This window comes from Plectropomus leopardus, chromosome 8, assembly GCF_008729295.1.
Source record: "Plectropomus leopardus isolate mb chromosome 8, YSFRI_Pleo_2.0, whole genome shotgun sequence".
NCBI lineage: Eukaryota > Metazoa > Chordata > Actinopteri > Perciformes > Serranidae > Plectropomus > Plectropomus leopardus.
The window spans coordinates 30402027-30423039 of NC_056470.1; the positions used below are offsets into that span (position 1 = coordinate 30402027).

The 21013-nt window shown below is 43.0% G+C and overlaps 1 protein-coding gene across 1 annotated transcript in view; it reads left to right on the forward strand.

Annotated features, from left to right (window-relative positions):
- The window catches only part of plxna2 (plexin A2), a 266646-nt gene that overhangs the window by 236012 nt on the left and 9621 nt on the right, over positions 1-21013 (forward strand). Inside the window, exons 22-26 of the mRNA XM_042491079.1 lie at positions 3669-3735; positions 3958-4104; positions 6453-6612; positions 9842-9945; positions 17718-17817. Of these exons, the coding sequence (XP_042347013.1) occupies positions 3669-3735; positions 3958-4104; positions 6453-6612; positions 9842-9945; positions 17718-17817 (578 nt within the window). The remainder of the gene's footprint in view (positions 1-3668; positions 3736-3957; positions 4105-6452; positions 6613-9841; positions 9946-17717; positions 17818-21013) is intronic.

Genomic DNA, 21013 nt, shown 5'->3' on the forward strand with positions numbered 1-21013 from the left:
ACGGGGAGGGGGGCAAAGAGAATTTGAGTAGAAGAAGGAGGGCAATTACAGAGGGATTTGGGGTATTGTCCAAAAACATGCACAATATATTTAGGTTTATGCGACATGGAAATACAGCCTCAGGCGCTCGTTGTGGCTCCTTATGTTTTTGTCGTGCAGCATTGCAAAGTTTAGCTTGTGCATAGTGTGTTTCAGGGATACTGAAATGCTTTGTTTGGGGGGCACTTTTGCCAAATGATAGAGAGCCAGGGGCCAATCACAGCAGCCCCATATATGTTTCTAGGATTAAAAGGACATTTCTGCGATTTAAAGGGTTTTTATGACTTTGAGATGTTTCTAGAATTTTGGGACATCCATTGGATTTTAAGGACTTAAATAGGATTTTAGGATCTCTCACTGATTTTTGGATGTTTTCAGGATTTTAGGATTTTTTCGAAGATTTTAGGACTAGAAATTTAGGACATTTCTTGGATTTTATGACATTTCTAGGATTTTAGGACATCTCTAAGATTTAAGATGTTGCTAGGATTTCAGGATGTTTCTATGATTTCAGGATGTTTGCAGGATTTTAGGACTTTTCTAGGATTTTAGAACATGAGGGTGATGATGGCTTGGGCCTTTGTTGGGGGGGGGGGGGGGGGGGGGGGTCCTCTACAGGCACTTTTTTTGATAAACAAGCTCTATTTTGATGCTGTTTTGCACTCTGGCACCTCATGTATACTAAAAGTAAAAAAATAATACCCAGTGTGTATCACTTTATTTTTATTCTGAATTAGAAAATCATTGGGGGCTACAAAGCTGCATTTCTTTCTTTATGTACCTTCACCTGGTTGTTTGTATACGCCAGAATGACAAAAGAGGGAAGAAGCATAAACCTTGTGTGTGTGCCACCAAAGCAGTCACATGCACACATGCACTTCAGCTCTTCTGCAATGTTTATTCTCTCATCCTGTAGCTGAAACTGGGTGAACTAATCTACATCTCTCTCCCCCGCTGGCACATCGCACTTCAAATAGGCTGTCACCCAGCTCTCCATCCTCTCGACGGGCTGCCAATAGACTGGCCAGCAGTCTGATTCTCAGAGGAATAGCCCGCAGGCGTGGGAGACAGCATCACAATTCAGCCGTGCAACATTCAAAACAAAATCTAAACTCTGCTCCACTGTCCACAGCTACTGTAGCAAAAAGTTGTGTATTTGCATGTGAAAGAGAGAGTCTCACTCTATCACACGATAATGAGACAGGAAGAATGACTGACAAGTTGTCTTCAGTCAGTGACTAAAATGTTGTAACCTCCTCTGGCTCACACAATCCTTCAGGGACTTCCAGACTCTTGCTTATAGCCATCAAACATGAATTAACGCAATTATCTACATAATAGTCATAATTTCCCTTTAGGTCCATTCAGAGCCTAAATAGGTATAATCATCACTGGCACTATGTAGCTCTGAGGAGACGAAAGCCGTCTAGCCTGCCTTGAATACCTGGCTGCTTCGATTTCAGCTAATCCCCAGTTCAGCATGCTGCGCTGTTAGGCCCCTCTATCATATACACTGGAGTAATCACAGTAATTTCCTGCTAAATTAAGAGGGTCAGTTATTTTTTTCAGTGCGTTGCAATTTTAAATTGGCAACACTCGTGTAAAAGCTGGAGTGATCATTTGCAGCCAGGTGACAACCACAAGCTGTTACGCTCTTGCAAACAGAAGTCTAGCCATACATGGGGCATTTTATGTTTTTAAAGGAGCTGTATGAAACATTCAGGGAGTATCAGCGGTTCAGAGTGTGAGCTGGGATTGTCTCCACATGGCTCTCAACATGGAAGTGGCTGAGCAAGAGCTAGCAGCTAATGGTGCTAACAGCTGCACAGTCCTGACAGAGTTAACAGCGTTAACGTGGGGGATAAGTACAACAATGCTGTCTCTGTAATCAGCAGTAAAGGCTCATGACTGCTGTATGAGCTCAGTGCACAGCAGCAGTGTTTAGTGATACACACACAGGGACTCACATTTTACAAACATGAACACGCAGCCTGGGGATTCTTGACCATACGACGGGATAAATGTGACTTGAATTATACTGCACGAGCTGTGTGAAAGTTAAATATTTTAAATGTTTTGAAATAGTTTTGCTGTTGTTAAACGTGGACCCCTGTGGCTTCAGTACATCAAGATTTCTCTCCGTTTTTTCGGCGTTTTTTTGTTCACTGTGGAGGCATGCATGAAAGTTTTGTTCTAAAAATTCTGTGTAACAAAGGGTGAGTAACTGATTTACAGATAACTATTTGGGGAGTGAAGCATTCCTTTAAGATAATAATAATTATAACTTAGATTTATATTGGGCCTTTCAAGAAATCCAAGGACGCTTTACACAAGTGAATAAAAACGTAACACGAATGAACAAACAAAAAACAAACTAAACAGAGAGAAAGATGAATGACAGGCAGGGAGGCAGATTTAAGTGAGGTTGTAGGCTGTGGTGAACAGATGGTGTTTGAGGAGTTTTTTGAACATGTCCAGAGATGAGGTGATGTCTAAGATGTTTGCCCCTAAAATGTAGTGGAGTAGAAACACTAAAGAATCTCAAATTTATTACTCAGTTTCTTCGCAGCAGTAGATTTGTGTGTAGTTGCTTCGTATGTTAGAACACCAGACGTTGTCTGTTAAAATCTTTCTCCAATCCAAAGCAGTTTGGAAATTGCTCTTTATTGGGCAGCAGGTCTAATTGTGGCTGCATGCGGGTTTGTGCAGCAGTCAAACGACAAAAGCTAAAGAGCAGGACAGAAGTGTTTTTACAAGATGAGGTGGGAGCTTGTTGTTGCTATTCACCTCAGGTGCTTGTCCTCACGAGTTGCACAGAACTAACCCTTTCATCTGTGCTTCATGCTCGTTAACCATTCCCACCTGGCTGTTTGGTATTCTGCCTTTTTTATTTATTTATTTTTAACCTAACCTCTTGTTTCTCTCGTGTTCCATGATGGCGCTAATGAGGCAGAGGGGGGATGTTTGTCTGGCATTCAGAGAAAGATATGAGCAGCAATCATAAAAGAGTAACACACGGATCCTCTCATGTGCTCTGTGGTAGATACAGTCGAGAGGTCATTGCACACTTGTGTGTTTTCATGCCCAATCAAGCCCAGCAGCAAGCTGTACCTCCATGTGTGATTGACTGAGAGGAGGGAGGAGGCGGGGGAGGAGGGGGAGAGGGACATGAGAGGAGAGGAGATCGTTTTGGCTGTGATCAGGCGTTACCTGGCTGTGACAGCACTCGTCTCTCTCAACAGCTGAGGCCTGTCACAGCTGCTGATGTCCCGCTGTGTTCAACCACACGTGAATACGTGCACACACACACGCACATTCGCTCACACTCACATCCATGCGATCACACACTCTTTTTAGCATGTGCACGCACACAACCCGCGCACACACAGATGCCCTCTCTCCACTCGGCTCTGTTCCGCTCGCTCACTGTGACCACAGTGTTGCAGGCGATACGCAAGCAAAACCAAACGGCAGGATGCACCCACCCAGGAAGCCGAGATAACCTCCTCAAAGTCTTGCACACAACTTCATGAATTATGCAACTCTTGTATTATCTAAAGGTTTTGGAATATCAAGAGAAAGATTGGAGTTAAATTTTGTTTTTCCTGCTTTTTTTTATGTAATATCAGAACGGAGTCGGTTGCCGAGAAGATGCTTACAAACTGGTTTGCCTTCCTCCTTCACAAATTCCTCAAGGTTAGTACGCCAAGCAACACAAGAAGTGTGTGTTTGCATTTATAAATATAAACCTATTTTGTGTCTTAACGTTCTAAATTTAAAGTGTGATTGCATGTTGTCAGATATTTACCATATGCGGACCTGTAGGTGTTTTTCAGTCGAGTGAATTTGTGTGTTTATGTCGTGATGTTCTCTGATGTGTGAATCTGTGGGTCTGTGTGTGTGTGTGTGTGTTCACAGGAGTGTGCCGGGGAGCCTCTGTTCATGCTGTACTGCGCCATCAAGCAGCAGATGGAAAAGGGGCCCATTGACGCCATCACTGGAGAGGCCCGCTACTCCCTCAGTGAAGACAAGCTCATCCGCCAGCAGATCGAGTACAAAACCCTGGTACGTCACACTCCAGCAGGCACACGAGCAGCTAACGCAGAGGCTCACAGACACAAACACACACGTGCACTCTTAGAAATGAAGGTGCTAACTGGAACCATAAAGGATTCTCTGGATTTTCCCCATAAAAGACCCCTTTTTGGTTTGGTTGCTAGTAAAACTCTTTCAAAGGGTCCTAGGTCCCAACTTGAAGGGTTATACCTAAACAATCTGTATAAGGTGCCATCCAGAACCCTCCATGAGCGACTCTACAGAGAACCCTTCTATGGTGTAATGTTTACACAAGTACCCTCTTTGTGGGTTCTATCCTGAACCTCTCCACCTTTTTAAGGTGCTAATAGGAAACCCACCCCATAGGTCCACCAAGAACCTTCTTATACTCCAAGGGTTTTTTCTAAAACCAACCCAGATGGTTCTACCAAAACCCTTTTATATTCCAGGGTGCCATCTAGAAACCCATCTAGGGGTTATTCCAAGGGTTTTATCCATATTTCTATATTTGTTTATCTATTAAAGAGCTATTTCTTCAAAAAAGGGTTCTTTGGCTTAAGGGGGTTCTTAATGAACCAAACCCTTTGATTAAAAAATAGTTCTTACTAGATCCCTTAGTCTTACAAAGAAACCCTGAAGAAGCTTTTCTTAAAAAATGGTTCTATGGGTTTAGAAGGTTGTTAATGGAACCCTTAGTGTCTCCTTGAAGAATATTTTTTTCCAAAAAGGAGTATTTGGATCAAAAGGTTCTTAATGGAACCCTTAGTCTTAAAAAGACCCCTTGAAGAACCAACCCTTTCTTCAAAAAAGAGTTATTGGGATTGAAATGGTTCTTACTAAAAACCCCTAGTCTTTCAAACAATGCGAGTTATTTTGATGAAAAGGCCTTGCATTAGTCTAACAAAGAACCCTTGAGAACAATACAACAGGCACACAGTTTATTAACTTTACTTCTTTGTCTTTACTTTTTCTCTACAAATAATTTCTAAGATAACTAAGCTTTGTCTGCTGGTTTCTTCCTCCCTGTATGGGAAGAAAATTAACTAATGATCCCACAGGCTCCAGTGTTGGGCCAACATCAGGGTAGGTGGCTGTGGAGATCACACCGAACAGCCCCCTCTACACACACAGGAAAAAATACACACTCACGCAGCCAGCATGTGACATGACAATGCTCTGATTGCTCCGACTGGGAATTTGGCTCATTACGTGCTAATACCCCGGCAGAGCTGGAAATTGGTGTCCCGCCGAAGGTGTGAAATTAGATTTTGGGATGCCAGCGAGAGCGGAAATGGTTTCTCAAAGCTCCTGCCATGCTCCAAGGAGACTCTAATGAGGGCGAAGCCTCAAGCTGGACCTAAGTCCAGGCGGTGAGGGGACACCTCCAGCCTCCTCCTCTGCTTCCTCATTTCCTTCCGTGATTTTTTTATGCCTCCGCGCCAGTGATAGTCGAGGCCGGAGGCATTATGTTTTCGTGTTGTCTGTCTCTCTGGCCCATTCGTGTGAACCCAATATCTCAAGAAAGGCCTAAGGGAATTTCTACAAATTTAGCACAAATATCCACTTCAACTCAAGTATGAACTCTTTTAAGTTTTGCTGTTCACTGGTCAAAGGCCAAGGTCACTTTGACCTTGTGTGTCACGTTATTTTGAACGCAAAATCTCTTGAGGGAATATCTTCAAATTTGAAACAAATGTTCAAAAGGACTCAAAAATGAACTGATCAGATATTGGTAGTCAAAGGTCAAGTTCAGTTTGATCTCATCTGTTTCATTCTTGTGAAAGCGATATCTCGACAACAGCTTAAGGGAATTCCTTCAAATTTGGCACAAACGTCCACTTGGACTCGAAAATTAATTAAGTAGCATCTAATGGTCGAAGATAAAAGGTCAAGGTCACGGTGACCTCATTAAACATGCTTTTGACCATAACCTGAGAATTCATGAGCTCAGATTTAACACACATTTTTTAAAGATTATAATGATTAAGTTCTGACATTTCATAGTCAGAAGGTTAAAGGTCAGTATCAAATGACATCATCATAGTGATCTAAAAAACAATTTTCTGGCCATTACTCAATGTCACATCTCAGGGACGGAAGGAGAGACATGTGGTCAGACACTGAATTGGTGACACTAATCTTCGGTACCTGCCATGAAACGATGCTGATTGTGTAGATCCTTTGTGTTTTCGGGGGAAGATGTGTGTGGAGCATCCATGTTTTCACAGACAGGGATGTAAACTGTAAGAGCAACTAGACTGGTGCGCTCAGGCATGCAACCGTGTGGCAGTATTTCTAGTTTCCTTCCGCAATTTTCCCATCTAATTCTCTCCTATTTTCCCCATTTGTTCATCCAGATCCTAAACTGCGTGAATCCCGACAATGAGAACAGTCCGGAGATTCCAGTAAAGGTGCTCAACTGTGACACCATCACTCAAGTGAAGGAGAAGATACTGGACGCCGTTTACAAGAACATGCCCTATTCTCAGCGGCCACGTGCCGTCGACATGGACCTCGGTACGTCATACACACACAATCCAGACGCTCACAGATGCAGTTGGCAGGCGCAAAGTCCTTCACACCCACAGATTAATATATCAGTGAGAGAAAACCTAGCCATGTGTACAGATTATCGGTGCATTAGTGTGATAAAAGCTGTGTTCCAGCAGCCCAGCCAGTGTGCTGCTGCCAGGCCTTCTATCAAATTGACTGACAGTGTGTGCCGCATCCCTCCGTCTGGCTGCTTCCGCTGCCTGGTTGTGCCAATAAGATGCAGTAGATCGAGATAGAGGAGAATGCATGTCTTCATGTTTGTGTGTGTGTGTTTTTGTGACGTGTCTGTCTGGCTGACCCAGGTAAGAGCTGACAGACGGGCCAGCCAGCCTCACGCCGGGCTCCACTCCCACGCAGTCTGCCACTCCCACACAGTCTGCCACTTCCATCCCCGCCTGTCCCTACCTTGCCTCCCATTTCACTGTCCCTCTCATTTTCTCTCACTTCACAGGGGTGGAGAGAACAAAAGCCCCCCTTCTGCTTTGCTGCAAATCAGCACGGCATCCATCGCTCCACAATATGGCCGCCAATCCACTGTCCTGTTTCTTGTTCTCTTGTGTCTGTTTCTCACCCTCTCACGGATTCATTGAAAATAATTTTCCGTGTGCATCTGTGCGAGTCAGTGCATACCTGTATGTGCGTTTGTGTGGACGTTTTTCTCTGATAGTAGTGATACTCAGCATATACTGTGGGCCAAATCCCAACCATTTTCTCATTCTCAAAAGAAATGTTGATAAACACAGAGAATTGCTTTCATACTTTTAGTATAAATAAAGTGCCAGAGTGCATAAAATAGCATCAAAAGAGAGCTCGTTTATCAAAAAAGTGTTGGTGGAGGATCCCTTTCAGAGGCCCCAGCTAAGCCCCTGATATCCTAGAAACATCCTAAAATCCTAGAAATGTCCCATAATCCTAGAAATGCTCTAAAATCCTAAAAATATCCTAATACCTTAGAAACATCCTAAAATCCTAGAAACATTCTTAAATCTGAGAAATGTCTTAAAATCCTAAAAATCCAGAATTGTCCTACAAATCCTACAAATTCTTTAAAATCCTAAAAAAAAATCCTCAAACCTTAAAAACATCCTAAAATCCTACAAATGTTCTAAAATCCTAGAAACATCCTAAAATGTCCTAGAATTCTAGTAACGTACTAAAAAATTAGGAATATCTTAAATCCTCAAAATGTCCTAAAATCTGAGAAATGACCTAAAACCCTAGACACATCCCAAAATCCTAAAACTGTCCTACAATCTTAGAAACATTCTGAAATCCTAGAAATGTCCTAAAATGCTAGAAACATGTATGGGGCTGCCGTGACCAGCCCCTGGCCACCTGTCATTTTGCAAAAGTGGCCCCAAACCAAAGCAAGTTGAGTATCCCTTCAGTAAAGCGTAGGTTTTTGGAGGATGTTCCAGGCAGGGATATCATGTGGTCACCTGGCAGAAGCACAAAGTAATAAAACCCAGTCAACAGAGTAGAAAATCAATGATCACTCCCAGCATGAGAGCCACAATGGCTGTCCACTTCCCCGTCAACACCCTTATTATCATTTCATTACCCCACAACGAGCCGTCAGCCGCCAGCACTGCTCCAAGCCTCCACCTGTTTCCTCCCGCTTCCAATTTTTCTCTTTTGAAAGGAGGTGATTTTCGCATAGATCACTTTTTTCATGCTTTTTGTGTCTGCTCCACTCCTCTCTTCTTTCTGACCCTGACGAGCCGACTGTGGCGTATGCTAATAGCGCGCCATTTCCACGACACAAGTACCAATTAAAGCATGCAGCCTGCCCGCATATACATCTTGAAATTGTTCGTGTGTAATGTTTAATTAAGATGCGTGTCAATCCAAGTCTGTGAGAGGAGTGCGCGTGCTGAGAGCCGTATGAGAACACCGGCTCCTGATATCATTTGGGTAAAATGTGTGAAGAGGGATCTTTTTGGGAGTCGTGTAGTTTGACGTTGCATCGTCTGAAAGGAAAATGAAGTTTGTTTTAAGTGTTTTAAGAGTTTGCTGGTGTCATGAAGAAGTCGTGGGTTAATTTTAACACACTTCACAATTGCCGTTCAAGGTGACTGGCTCTGAAGGCGTCGAATAAAGCACACAGCATAAAGTTACGCTTCACCCAGAGTTTCATTCATAGCAGTATTGCGTCTTAAACACATGATGGTTTTGTGTTATTTATGTTGAAAGGAGCTCTATGTAAAAATTCAGGGCACATCAGGCCTCCTGAATGTGCACCGGGTTTTGAAGCCAGTTGACTAAACGTGGAATTACAGCTTCTGGGTCTGTCATGTGACGACATTGATTCCAAAAAGACTTTTTCCAAGCCAACTTTTGTGTTTGGTTTCCATGTGGACGGTAAATGGGTTAAAAAAATATTGTATTGCAGAGGGCTTCTATAATGGCCCCATGTCAATTACCCACATGGGGTTGTTTACCCAAGTGGCCCCCAGATTAGATTTTGGGCCCATATCCACTTGGTACCAAGGTATTCCTGGCATAAACCACATGGGGCCCCCTTGGGGCAATTATGGAACCCAAGGAACGTCCCATGTAGTGCCCATTTTTCACCCATTAACTACCCACATAAGCCCTACATGTTTCCATCGAGTAATGTTATGCGACTTCTCTTCCCAGAAGCATGGCGATGGATGTTTAAAACATTGGCAGGTTTATTTCTATTGCAGCCAATCCAAGGCGACGTAGGTGTGTTATGCGAGCGATCATGAGAAGGCAAGCCCCTTATACGTGGGAGCGGCCACATATGAGGGATTTCTGGGAGGTGATTGTCCACGATCTCACAGAGGAATTGTAGATTAAAGAACTTTTGGATGATCTGCTCAACTTTTGAAAAGTTATGGGATCCAAAAACACCTCTTACGGTGCCTGCTGCATCATGCCCGAGGGAGCCAATTCCTACCAAAAAGTGTTTCCATTGCAGTTTTGCAAAATCTGGATTTTTTGAATCGCCTTAAATACCACCTAATGCAATAAAAACTTTTTTGCGTTTCAGTGAGTTTTTTCGAAATGTACTTGTTTTCATTAGGCATATTTCATATTCGCAATTCCAATTTGAGCAATTTGAGGGTCGATGGAAGCCCGCGTACTGACATTATTTGTGGCTCACTACGAGGTATAGTTTGCAAAAGTCATTGTATTTATTTGAGCATGTGTGTGTTTGTGTCCTCAGAGTGGCGTCAGGGGCGAATGGCTCGTGTGGTGCTGCAGGATGAAGACATCACCACCAAGATAGAAAATGACTGGAAGAGACTCAACACCCTCATGCACTATCAGGTAAATATACACAGAGGGTTTAGTGTGATGTTTCCGTAATTAACTCTCAAACGTCACTGTGGGGTTTTTTTTATCAAGGAAAGGCTCATTTCAGTTCAATTTCTGCTGCGGCTTTTATTATGGAAATTGTAGCACATACCTTGCCAAACTTTGATGTTTCCTGCTCTTGACTTTTATGCAGCCAATTTTCAGCTCCTCATTTGCATGCCCTTGCCTGGTGTAATCCTAGTGACAGAATAGAGGACAATTACTGTACAGGTGGCGGGAGAGATGAACTCTCAGCATCTCAGTCGACACTTCTCTCTCCTCCCCGGAGAGATGAAGCTGCTCCAGTCAGGAGGACAGCATCTCTCTCTCTCTCTGCCCTGTTGACATCTGCACCGGCGACAATTAGTCCTGCTGTGACTACCTGCTTATTTCTCCTCACATGTAGAACCTCCATTCACACCCCACAATTTTAGGGCCCATGGGCTTGTCTGTTGCCCCCCCCCCGTTAAACACAGAGTTAAGTGGAGAGCTAAAGAGGAGGAAAACTGAGAACAAGAGAAGTTCTGCATTTTTCAGGAGAATTTATGACTGTTGAAGTTGTAAATGGAAAAAAAAGGGCAGACCAGAGGGGAGTGAAAGGAATCCAGAGTGAGATAATAAAGAGGAATAAAAAGGAATAAAAAAGAAAGTGGTGAGGCAGCCTTCTCAGCAGGTCATGAATCTTTCGCAGCACATGCTCAGCCAGCTCTCATTAGTCAACCAAGGGGGACCATCTGCTTAAAGACTGCATGAGGCTCGAGTCTGGGCTACCTGGACAGGAGCAGAGGTTGGGGCTGAGATACAGCTGTGGCTGAGGTGCTGAGGTGCTGAGGTGCTGGGCTGCGGGGCCAGGAGACGCAGCTCCATCTATGAGCAGAAAATAGGGACAGGGTCTGGAGAGGCTCATGCTGGGGGTCATACTGAACTCGTGCCCCAGCAGAGTAAGCAGAATAATTGAACAGATGTAGGAGTCATTAGAAGAGGGGACATGTCATAGTGTCCTTCACCTAGGACTCGGCACCATGCAGCTTCTTTCCCCTTTGACTTCCCTTTCTTGTCACCTTCTTCTCTGGCTCACCTTCATTGTCTCCGCTTTCTCAAGTTTTTTCTTCACATTTTCCTCTTGTTTACTTTTTTCCCTTTTCCCACCACTTTTATGCCTCTGTGCCGTCAATAGCCAAATATCCCAGATATGGCCAGTGCCTTCTTGTACCGGTGACGTCATTTGGAGCTGGATTCTGCGCTGTAGCAATCTCCACGGTGGGGCGTTCCCGCCAACACCTGTTCTGCCAATCGTGAGCAGCCCCATTAAACACAAACACACAGATTGGCTGACAGAGCTGTCAATCATGGCAGAAAATCCACTTTTTGTGTAATTTAATAACTCATTAAAAGTGAACTTATCATAAAAACAACCACTTGAACAAACATCAGGGTGATGGGAACTACCCTCAGTGACAGAAACAGTCTTTGGGAAAAATGTATTTGGCGTGTACTGTAGTTTTTAGTTTGGCTTATGTCCCATTAATAACATAACATGGAGGGTTGGCCTTTAAGACTTATACTACAGACAGACACCACGGGGCGAGCCGGACTAAAAAGCTACACATTTGGGGAGCTGTCATGTTGCTGTCTTTATATACAGTCGACGGGTGAATGTCACTGTGTCCTGGTTGGCATCGTCATCCACTTGGACTCAATATCTGTGAAGCATCCTTGTTTTAGAATATTTACTTTCTTTGCAGCAACGTCAGTAATTGATGCATTGTCTACTGTCGTTGCTACAAATGAGTCTGGACAGACATGGATGTTAATTGTCACTGCAAATTCACTGGTTTGCAGCACAATAAGGGAACTCTAGCTCCTCCTAGCCCGCTGGTGGCTATCGGGCAGACCTTTATGCCTTTATTTCTTTCTTCTTCCCTCTCTCGGTCTGAGCACCTCTTCTTCTCTGGTCTCCGCAGGGCTTTAATCCTTGATGAAGCGCTGCAGTATGTTTTCTTCTACACCATAATGGCCCCCTCTGTTGTTGTTTTTTGCAATTCTTTGCGACTGTCTGCCATCGTTAGCCAAGGGAGATGCTACGGGGCACGCGGTAACACATGTGTGGTCGCTTCGCTTCTAGCAGATCTGAGAGCCGCTATTGATCACGCATCTAAGGGTCCCTCCGCAGAACGTAAGGCCCGACACTGTGCAGCTTCAGAGGAGATGCCAGTGGGGCAACGTGGAGAAGAGGAAGAGCGGGAGAAGGAACAGGGCAGTCGGTGGTATGAGAGATGAGAGTAGGCCGGGACAACAGAGACACTTGTGCATCGTTACCATTTTGATGAGCTGGCAATGGCCCCCGTGTGTGAGTTTGTGTGTGTTTGCGTCACACGCCGAGCCATCGCATTGGCAGCTGCGACAGCACATCTGGCCGCCTATCACAACAAGGGAGCACAGCTCATTAGGCCCCAGAGTGAGGGGAAAAGAGACTGAAGGAAAAAAATGGGATGAGGAAAAAAAAGGAAGGGGTCTGAGATATGCAGAGTGAGATCGGGCATCACCTTGAGTCTTCTAATTCTCCCACAGCAGCGACACGGCGACCAGAAAGCGCCATTAAAATTCATAGGGCACACAGCATCCCAAGAAACCCCATTGGCTATTTACCCTGCCACATGGGAAATAATGGTTTACATAACCTGGATATGGAAATGCACACCTTCCCAGCTCTCTGTTACACCAGAATTAAAAACATAAATGCACGAATTTAAAAAGAATCTGTATTCAACATCTTGGCATTGACAGTCAGGGGACTAAACTCCCATCCTCCCACCCCACTCTATTTCTGTATTTTTTTTTTGTCTTTTTTGCATAGATTAAGACAGGAGATAGAAGCACACACACATACAGCACAAACCCACATTTCACACGCTTGTATGCAGACAAACAGGGAGTTTAGATAAAAGATTTATAAGATTGGTGAGTTTTTTTTGGGCTGATTGCTGATTTTGATCTTTTTGTTGTTTAATCTTCCAACCCCGTCAAAGGAAAGTGTTTCATCACACCTTCTTTCTTCTCCACCTCCCCCATCTCTGTCATCATGAGAGATGTTAGCGCTCACCCCGCTCCATCTTACAGGCTCCAGTCACTTCGGAGAGAGGGCAGCATTAACCGTAAACAGGACATTATTATGAACTGAAGTCATCAGACTGCTGTTGTTATTTATGATCATTCAAATTGCAAGTAAGCCCGTGCTGTTTTCAGCAAGGCGCTGCGTGAGTAATTACATTAATGACGTTTGACAAAGTGTTGATTTATGACAGGTGGACTGTGGCTGTTCCAGCATATTAATATTTGGGTACACATGGGCAGTGTGTGTGTTTTGTCTGGAATATTATTCCTAATGTGCAGATAAGTGACAGTAAAAGGCAGACTGCAGCACTCTCTGTCAGTCTTGCTGAGACTGCGTCAAAATAAAAAGTCAGTTTTGGAAACTTCCATCCCCTGCTGCCTGGTGACCTCCGTCTGTCCTCCGCTCTGCGGTGAAGGAACAGGGAGAGCAGACAGTGATGACCACACCAGGAGAGCCTGCCAGCTAGATCCTGTTACCCACCCTGCAGACATCACTTGGGGGCATTTTGGGCTATTTTCAACAGTCCCAGACAAACTAGATACTACCACATTGCTGTGTGTTCATGAATCCAGTGCTCTGGCTGTCTTGGCTCGCTGGTTCCCATTCTGTCTCTGAATACAAATCTCAGACAGGTGGGAATATGAAGGTTTGAAGAGGAAGAATATTGAGTAAATATTTTAGAGACATGTTTGATGAATACTGCTGCTACACCCTGAGTCATATCTCCAATAGCAACAAGAGCAGTATTGGTAAAAACTCACACTGATTCTTCAGTGACACATTTCATTGACTGAAAACTGAGCAGCAAACTCTGGGGTTTAAAAAATGAAGTAAATGGAGTGCTTAGATGTGCTGTTCCTCGAATGGCCACTTGAAGCTGGCTTCAAAAGCAAGTCAGTAACATAGACTGTAAGAATAATGGATGTAGCTGCAGTGATGTTACCCATAAGTCTATGGACTCCCGTTTTGAAGTCTCGAGTTCAGCATTATGTACGTCACCATCTTGGTTTTTTAGAGCCAGAAGTGACCATATTTGGGCAAGATGTTGGAGTTGTAGAGGATCGAGGGTTGGACTGCATAGAGGCGCGCTATTGGTACTGTTGGGTATTTTTCTATATATTATTATTTTGAGCGGGCTTTTTGCCTTTATTTGATAGGACAGATCAAGCATGAAAGGGGGATAAAAAGGGGACAGCATGCAGCAAAGGGCCGAGGCTGGAATCTAACCTGCGGCTGCTGCGGCGAGCACGTAGCCTCTGTACATGGGGCGCGTGCTCTGCAAACTGAGCTACTGGGCACCCCGAAATATTGATTCTTTTAAACGTAAAAGCCTATCTGTGTTGTCTGACTTTTAAGTAGTGTCTTACTGTCACAATTTTAGATCCCCTTTTTAAGATCTGTTTTTGCTTATTTCCTATGTTGTTCTTGTTTTTGTTTCTACCATCAAATTGAAAAGGTCATTAAAATGCATTGATTTGTTTGAAAGGTGCTATATCTACAAAATATGATTGATTCATCGTATGGCAATATGACAGTATGACTCTTCGAGTCCACAAACCAGTTGGTCATGTAACAGTGGTTGCATCCACTTTATGTTAAAACCGAACTTAAATTCCATTAGAAAGACCTTTAAATTGTTATTTAACTCTTCAGAAGATTCTTTTTGACGTCCAAATCATATTTACACATAATGTCCCATCTCACATTTCGTCCTTCCTAACAAGAAGTGCTTGTGTGCACAGGCTCTGTGTTTCCAAGCTGCTGGGCAGAGTCGACAGCTTTGATAAGCATCATGATTTTGGGGCATGAGTCCAGGAGAGACGGGACGCTCAGGGGAAACAGGCCAGGACCAGGGCTGCGGGTTATTTGGGGAGGGCTGAGAAAAGAAAGATAGAGGCTGACCACACTCTGCCGTCTGGTCGGCTCTGCGCTGTCTAATGGAAGGTCTTATCACAGGCAGGGCCCACAGCCCTTATCACACCTGCCCACTATCAGCCCCACACTGGATTATCCCTGAAGGGCGAATCTGCACGCCTTCAATCATTTACTCTATCACAAGGACCCATCTCTGCTGTAGCCTCTCTGTCAGCCATAAAAAGCAGAGAGAAAGAGAGAGGGATGGAGGGAGGCGTAAAAGGAAAGGTGGGGGACAGAGAAGCTATTTCATGCTCCCCAGAGAAAATGTATCACAGGAATAGCGGTGGAAAACTTCACGGAAGTCTGCACTGTTAGCGTGTTGGAGTTCATCAGTCAGCCGAGAGGATGGAGAGGGCCGGAAAAATTTTAGGAAAGCGGAGACAAATGAGAAGGAGGTGAGGTGAGAGAGAGAGAAAGGTCAAAGATGCCGGTCGTGGATAGGAGGTTGGGGGTTAGAGGGGGAGCATTTTTCATTTCCCTCCAAGAAGCAGGAGCTGCGTGTTTTTAAGAGGATTCCTCCAGATTTCATCCCCAGTTTCGAGTGTCTCTCCAGCGAGGCCAGTAGAGGCCAGATGGCAACTCCAACTAATAGTGCAGCCGAGATTAGTTTGGGAAGAGCGGGAGAAAAGGGGTGAGGATGAGAGGCGGCTGGCTCTAGAGAGCAAGAAGTGACTCTGTAAACGTCCTTCCCAGCATCCACTAGATTATTCCCCAACAAGGCATGGAAAGGAGCCCATTCCTGCAAAAGCAAATGAAAAGAAGACTTTTCTGTTTTTCTATAGATTCTTTGAGGTATTCCTTTTGGAGCCTGGCATTTGTCTTTTGTTTATTTCTCCACTGGAGGCTCATCAGTTTTTCTTCATCGGGTCTGAAGCAGAAATCCCTCCTCAGGGTGGGCTGCAAATGCCAGCCAACAAGCTGTTTGTTGTTTTGGCTTTCGGAAGAGAACAAGTTTTGTTCTCTGTGTTTTGCATTTTTGTAAAATGTGATGTTATGGTGTTCTAACAGCAGCAGCATTTTAAAGATTAATCTCAGTTAAGTTGCCGTTTCATGATTAATTAATTAAAGTGTTAGACTAATGAAGGATTGCTGTTAAAGGGATATTTCAACATATTATCAGATATTTTCAACTAGCTTAGTATCAAAACAGTGTGTGTATGTGTAGATGAACGGTGGTAGACTTTCATTTATCTAACAGTGCCTAGATGTCCCTCCTACCCTCATGGCGAAACTCCTCTAAATGATGTGATTTACGTCATTTGGTGGAGTTTCGCTGGTTCTTGGGGCTGTTGCCCAAACTACATTCTGTACTTTGGCATTTTTGCGGCCTCATAGAGTAACAGCTGATCAAGAGAAACACCCGCCCCGCTGTCCGTCTCTCAAACTCGGACTGAAATCATATCAAACGTATTTTATTTCAGAAACGTATTTTAATGCCCAGTTTCACTGTAATGGCGAGAGTTTGAAAACAGGAAGTGGGTGCCAGACTGCTTGCTGCACAGTGAAAACAAGCTGAAATGGAGATAAAACAGTAAAACTAAGCAAATACAAGCCAAGATTCTGAGTTGTCTATCTCGCCTCAAACGTTTTCAGAAACATGTTTCGCTTGATGTTCACCTGTTATTTGAAATCTGGCCGGCTGCTTTTGTTTCACTCCAAAAAGTCCACATTACGTCACCCCACAGCGGGGGGCGAAGTATTGTGGTAGTCGTAGGTTTTCTACCTCTTGAGCAAAAGAATGGTTTGTACTTACCCTTAGTCTTTTTTTTTTAAGATCTATTTTTTAATATCCATTGTTGCTTATTTCATATGTTCTTGTTTTTGTTTCTTCAATCAAACTGTAAAGCACTTTGAATTGCATTTGATTTGTTTGAAAGGTGCTATATAAATACAATTTGATTGATTTCTCTGGTCATGTAACGCCAGTTTCAAAAGTATTTGTGTCTTTTTACTGTAGAGACGGTCTAATTTATGTGAAATACTTATTTAACGGGTGTCTTCAAAACAGATTTTAAAACCATCCTTTCGGATGTCATTTTCATCTGTTTTTCGCAGCTTATCTGAAGTGACTGTAGCACATCACACGGGGCCAGGAGCTCTTTGTAAATATAAACCACTGAGGGGAAAAAGGATAAACCTCAGTGTCTGCCTCTTATTCGCGACGCACCGCCATCTTTTGCACAGCGTCTTTTCTTCGTCTCCCTCTTTGACTCTGACTCCGTGCTGCTCTAATGCTATTATTATACCTGCGCACCCCATTTTCTTTAAGGGTGCAAAGTGTACACAAGATGAGACATTCAGCGTTCTGCTCTCTCTTTCTGACAGTCTCTTCTTTCTCTTTTCCTCTCCCTCTCTCTCACTCCCTCTTAGCATCTTATCCCAGTTCCAAAGCTTACATCATGCCTCTAATGTTTGTGAAGGGGATGACAATGACAGTCATGTTGAGTACAGCCATCATGCAGCCACAGCACTCTGCTCTGCTGAAAGAAAGCCACGGGGCTGTGGTAGTAAACAGCAGGGAGCACAGATAAGACGGGAAAGGGAGGGGTTGCGTAGGGGCTGGGGATATGTTTTGTTTAAAGGATTATCCACCAAGTGCCTTACATTTTGCTATAACATAAAGAGCTTTAGGAAAACTAGTTTAGTTGGATAAAAACCCTGTTTTGAATATGTGATAGCAGCTGTTTCACGTTGTGTGTGTCTCTTCACACAGGTGTCAGACCGCTGCGTCGTGGCTTTGGTGCCCAAACAGACCTCATCATACAACATCCCTTCCTCAGCCAGCATATCCCGCACCTCCATCAGCAGATATGGTGAGTCAGTAGACTTTTTCATGCCCTTGTTGTGACATTGATTACTCTAATTGCAGTATGCCATACCTCAGTGATACACAAATTGCAGCCCGGTAGGGTGCTGGGTTACCTGCTGATCATTTTATAATTTACAATGAAAATAAATTGATTCACACTGGAAGTCTCTGCTCTGGTAACAGCCGTGGCCAGAGCCACTATGTTTCGGGTTTTCCCCTATCCGCCCCATTTTTATAAGTGTGACATCATAAGAACGCCTTGAGAGAATTTCCTCAAAAATTTTCACAAACGGCCACCCGGACTCAAGGACGAACTGATTATATTTTGGTCGTCAAAGGTAAAGGTTACTGTGACCACACATCTGTCCCAATCTCGTGAAATTACATTTGGCACAAACGTCCATTTTTTTAACTGAGTTTTGATGCTCAATGTTCACTGTGACCTAATCCCTGTCCCATTCTCATGAATGCGATATCCCAATAACGCCTTATGCAATTTCTTCAAATTTGGCACAAACATCCACTTAACCTCAAGGATGTACTGATCAGATTTTGGTGCTCAAAGGTATCTGTGACCTCACACCTGTGCAATTCTAGTGAGCATGATATCTCAGGAACATCTTGAGGGAAATGTTCACCTGGATTTGGGCATGAATTGATTAGATTTAGGTCAAAGGTCACATTCCCTGTGACCTCATGTCTGTCCCATTCTCATGTGTGCAATATATCAGGAACATCATGAGGGAATTTCTTCAAATTTGGCAAAAATGTCCACTTGGACTTAAGGATGAAGCGATTAAAGTTTGGTGTTTCAATAGTCAAAGACTGTGTGATTTCACAAAACATGTTTTGGGCAATAACTTAAGACATTATACATTAACTTTGGCAAAATTTCACACAAATGTCTAATAAGATGAAATTAAGTGATGATGTTTATATCCATCATAATGTTTTGCAACAAATACTTTTATAGCCATAGTCTATGTCAGGACTTAGAAACAGAAGGGGAGACATTTGGTCAGATATTGAATTGGTGACACTTATCTTGGGTTCCTGCTGTGAGACTGTGCTGATTGTTTAGATCTTCTGTGCTGCCACGCTGAAGATGTGTTTGAAGCATCCTTGTTTTAGAATTTTAAGCTTCTTTGCAACAACATCCATATTTGAAGCATTGTAAACTTTCATGGCTACATATGAGTATGGACAGACATGGATGTAAATAAGGTGCCAGTGTGCATAAAAGCCCCAAAATAGAGCTTGTTAAACCAATAAAAACCCCAACCGAGGTCTGGGCTAATTATTTAGATATAAGTTATTGATGTTTGTTTAATAACTGGCCCCTGGCCTCCAGTCATCTTGCAAAAAGTGGCCCCCGGCAAAGCAAGTTGAGTATCCCTGCCATACAGCATGTATTTATGTACATATTTGCATGCTGATTCAACAGTTAATCAGCTGTTAATTCCATGCAAATGTAATTGTGTTGCTCTTGTTGCCTCACAGATACATCAGAATGTTTTTTATATTAGTTGTTTCACATATGAACAAAGCCAAATCCACTCTCCCCAAAGCCATGGTCAGCTCTGTTTGGAGCTGCTCTCCTCTGCTGCAGAGGGTTTTTTTCGCAGCCTTTTTCTCTCTCCAACTGTGTGTGCTGCAGTTTGCTTTACAGTTCAGGTCCAAACTCTGCTGGATGGTACAATAATGGAAAGACTAGAGAGAGAAAAAGATGAAGAAGAGGGGAGGGTTAGAGAGAGATAGCCATTGTTTCATTTTAAAGCTGTAATGTTTTTATAATGACGGTGCATTCTGTGTAGGACACAATGGGCAACCAGTTGCCTGCACGCTAGCACCCACACATGCACACAGCATGTGCAGTATCCTTTTTACACACATGCATGCAAACCAACATACTTCAGATGTGCTTGTAGTTTGTGCTGCAGGGTGCCAAATTTGGTTGCATGCCAAACACACACACACAGCAGCACCAGGCAACTTGTGATTGCTAATTATTCTGTGTGAATGATACTTCACACAAACAGAAAAAGATAAGTGAGCATGGCCAATTATCAGGATTTGGGATAGAAAGTGAACACTGCCTTTAGTCTGCCTAACTCAAACAAAAAAAGCTAACAGCATCCTTATCCCTCCAAGCAATTAAGACTTATACCTGTGGATACTTTGAGTGAAAAAAACCTTTATCCTCAGTGCATGTGAAATAATGTGGAGCAATATTTGCTATAAACAGATGGTTACTTATGAAGATTAAAGTACACTCAGTTAATACTCTCTTTTAAATATACAGTGTGTAGGATTAAGGGGGATATATATTGGCAAAAATGGAATATAATATAATAAGTATGTTTCCTTAAGTGTATAATCACCTGAAAATAAGAGTAGTCTTATTTTTGTTACTTTAGAATAAGATGTTTATATCTACATAGAGAGCGGGTCCTCGTTTATGTCGTCCATGTTTCACCACCATGTTTCTACAGTTGCCCAGAGCAGACGAACCAAAAGCTTGTTTAACCCCTTTAAACCTGAGCAAATTGGGTTGATCTCTTTCAAATACATGGGAAGAAGGTAACGAGTAATGGAAGAAGAAATTATCCAAAAATCAGCAAGAAATGTATAAATTAAAAAAAAGAAAAAAATACTGAAAATTAGAAAAATAAATAACAAAAAAAAAACAAAAAACCACCACCCCCCCCCCAAAAAAAACAAAAATAGAAAAAAAGGAAAAAAAGGATGTTAATAAAAATAAAAAAAACTCTTCAATAATTTTAAATATGTAATTGTGATAATTATAAATATATTTTTCCCTAGCTGTTTTTCCCAAATCTTCCACTTGTATCTTGGAAGCTGTGGGTTATTTCTTACCAAGTTGCTCATTTTCTTTTTTCCCATGTTTTTGAGAGAAATCACACCAATTTACTCAGGGTTCAAAGGTTTAAATACCTGTGAAAGGCATCTGTAAGTAGCACAAGAAAAGTGGTGTTGTTCCAGGTTTCAAAGGGTTAATAGGGCCATTTGTGTTTTTTGCTTCGGCCACTGTAGAGCAACCCCTCTGCGTAAGCAGTGTCAGAAAAAACACACATTTTGATATTTTTTTTAATGTGAAACTGCTTTATGCAGCATTTTTACCTGTTTAAATGGTTAATTCTGTTTGTTTTGGAGAGGGGGAGACCTCTGTGGTTAATTCA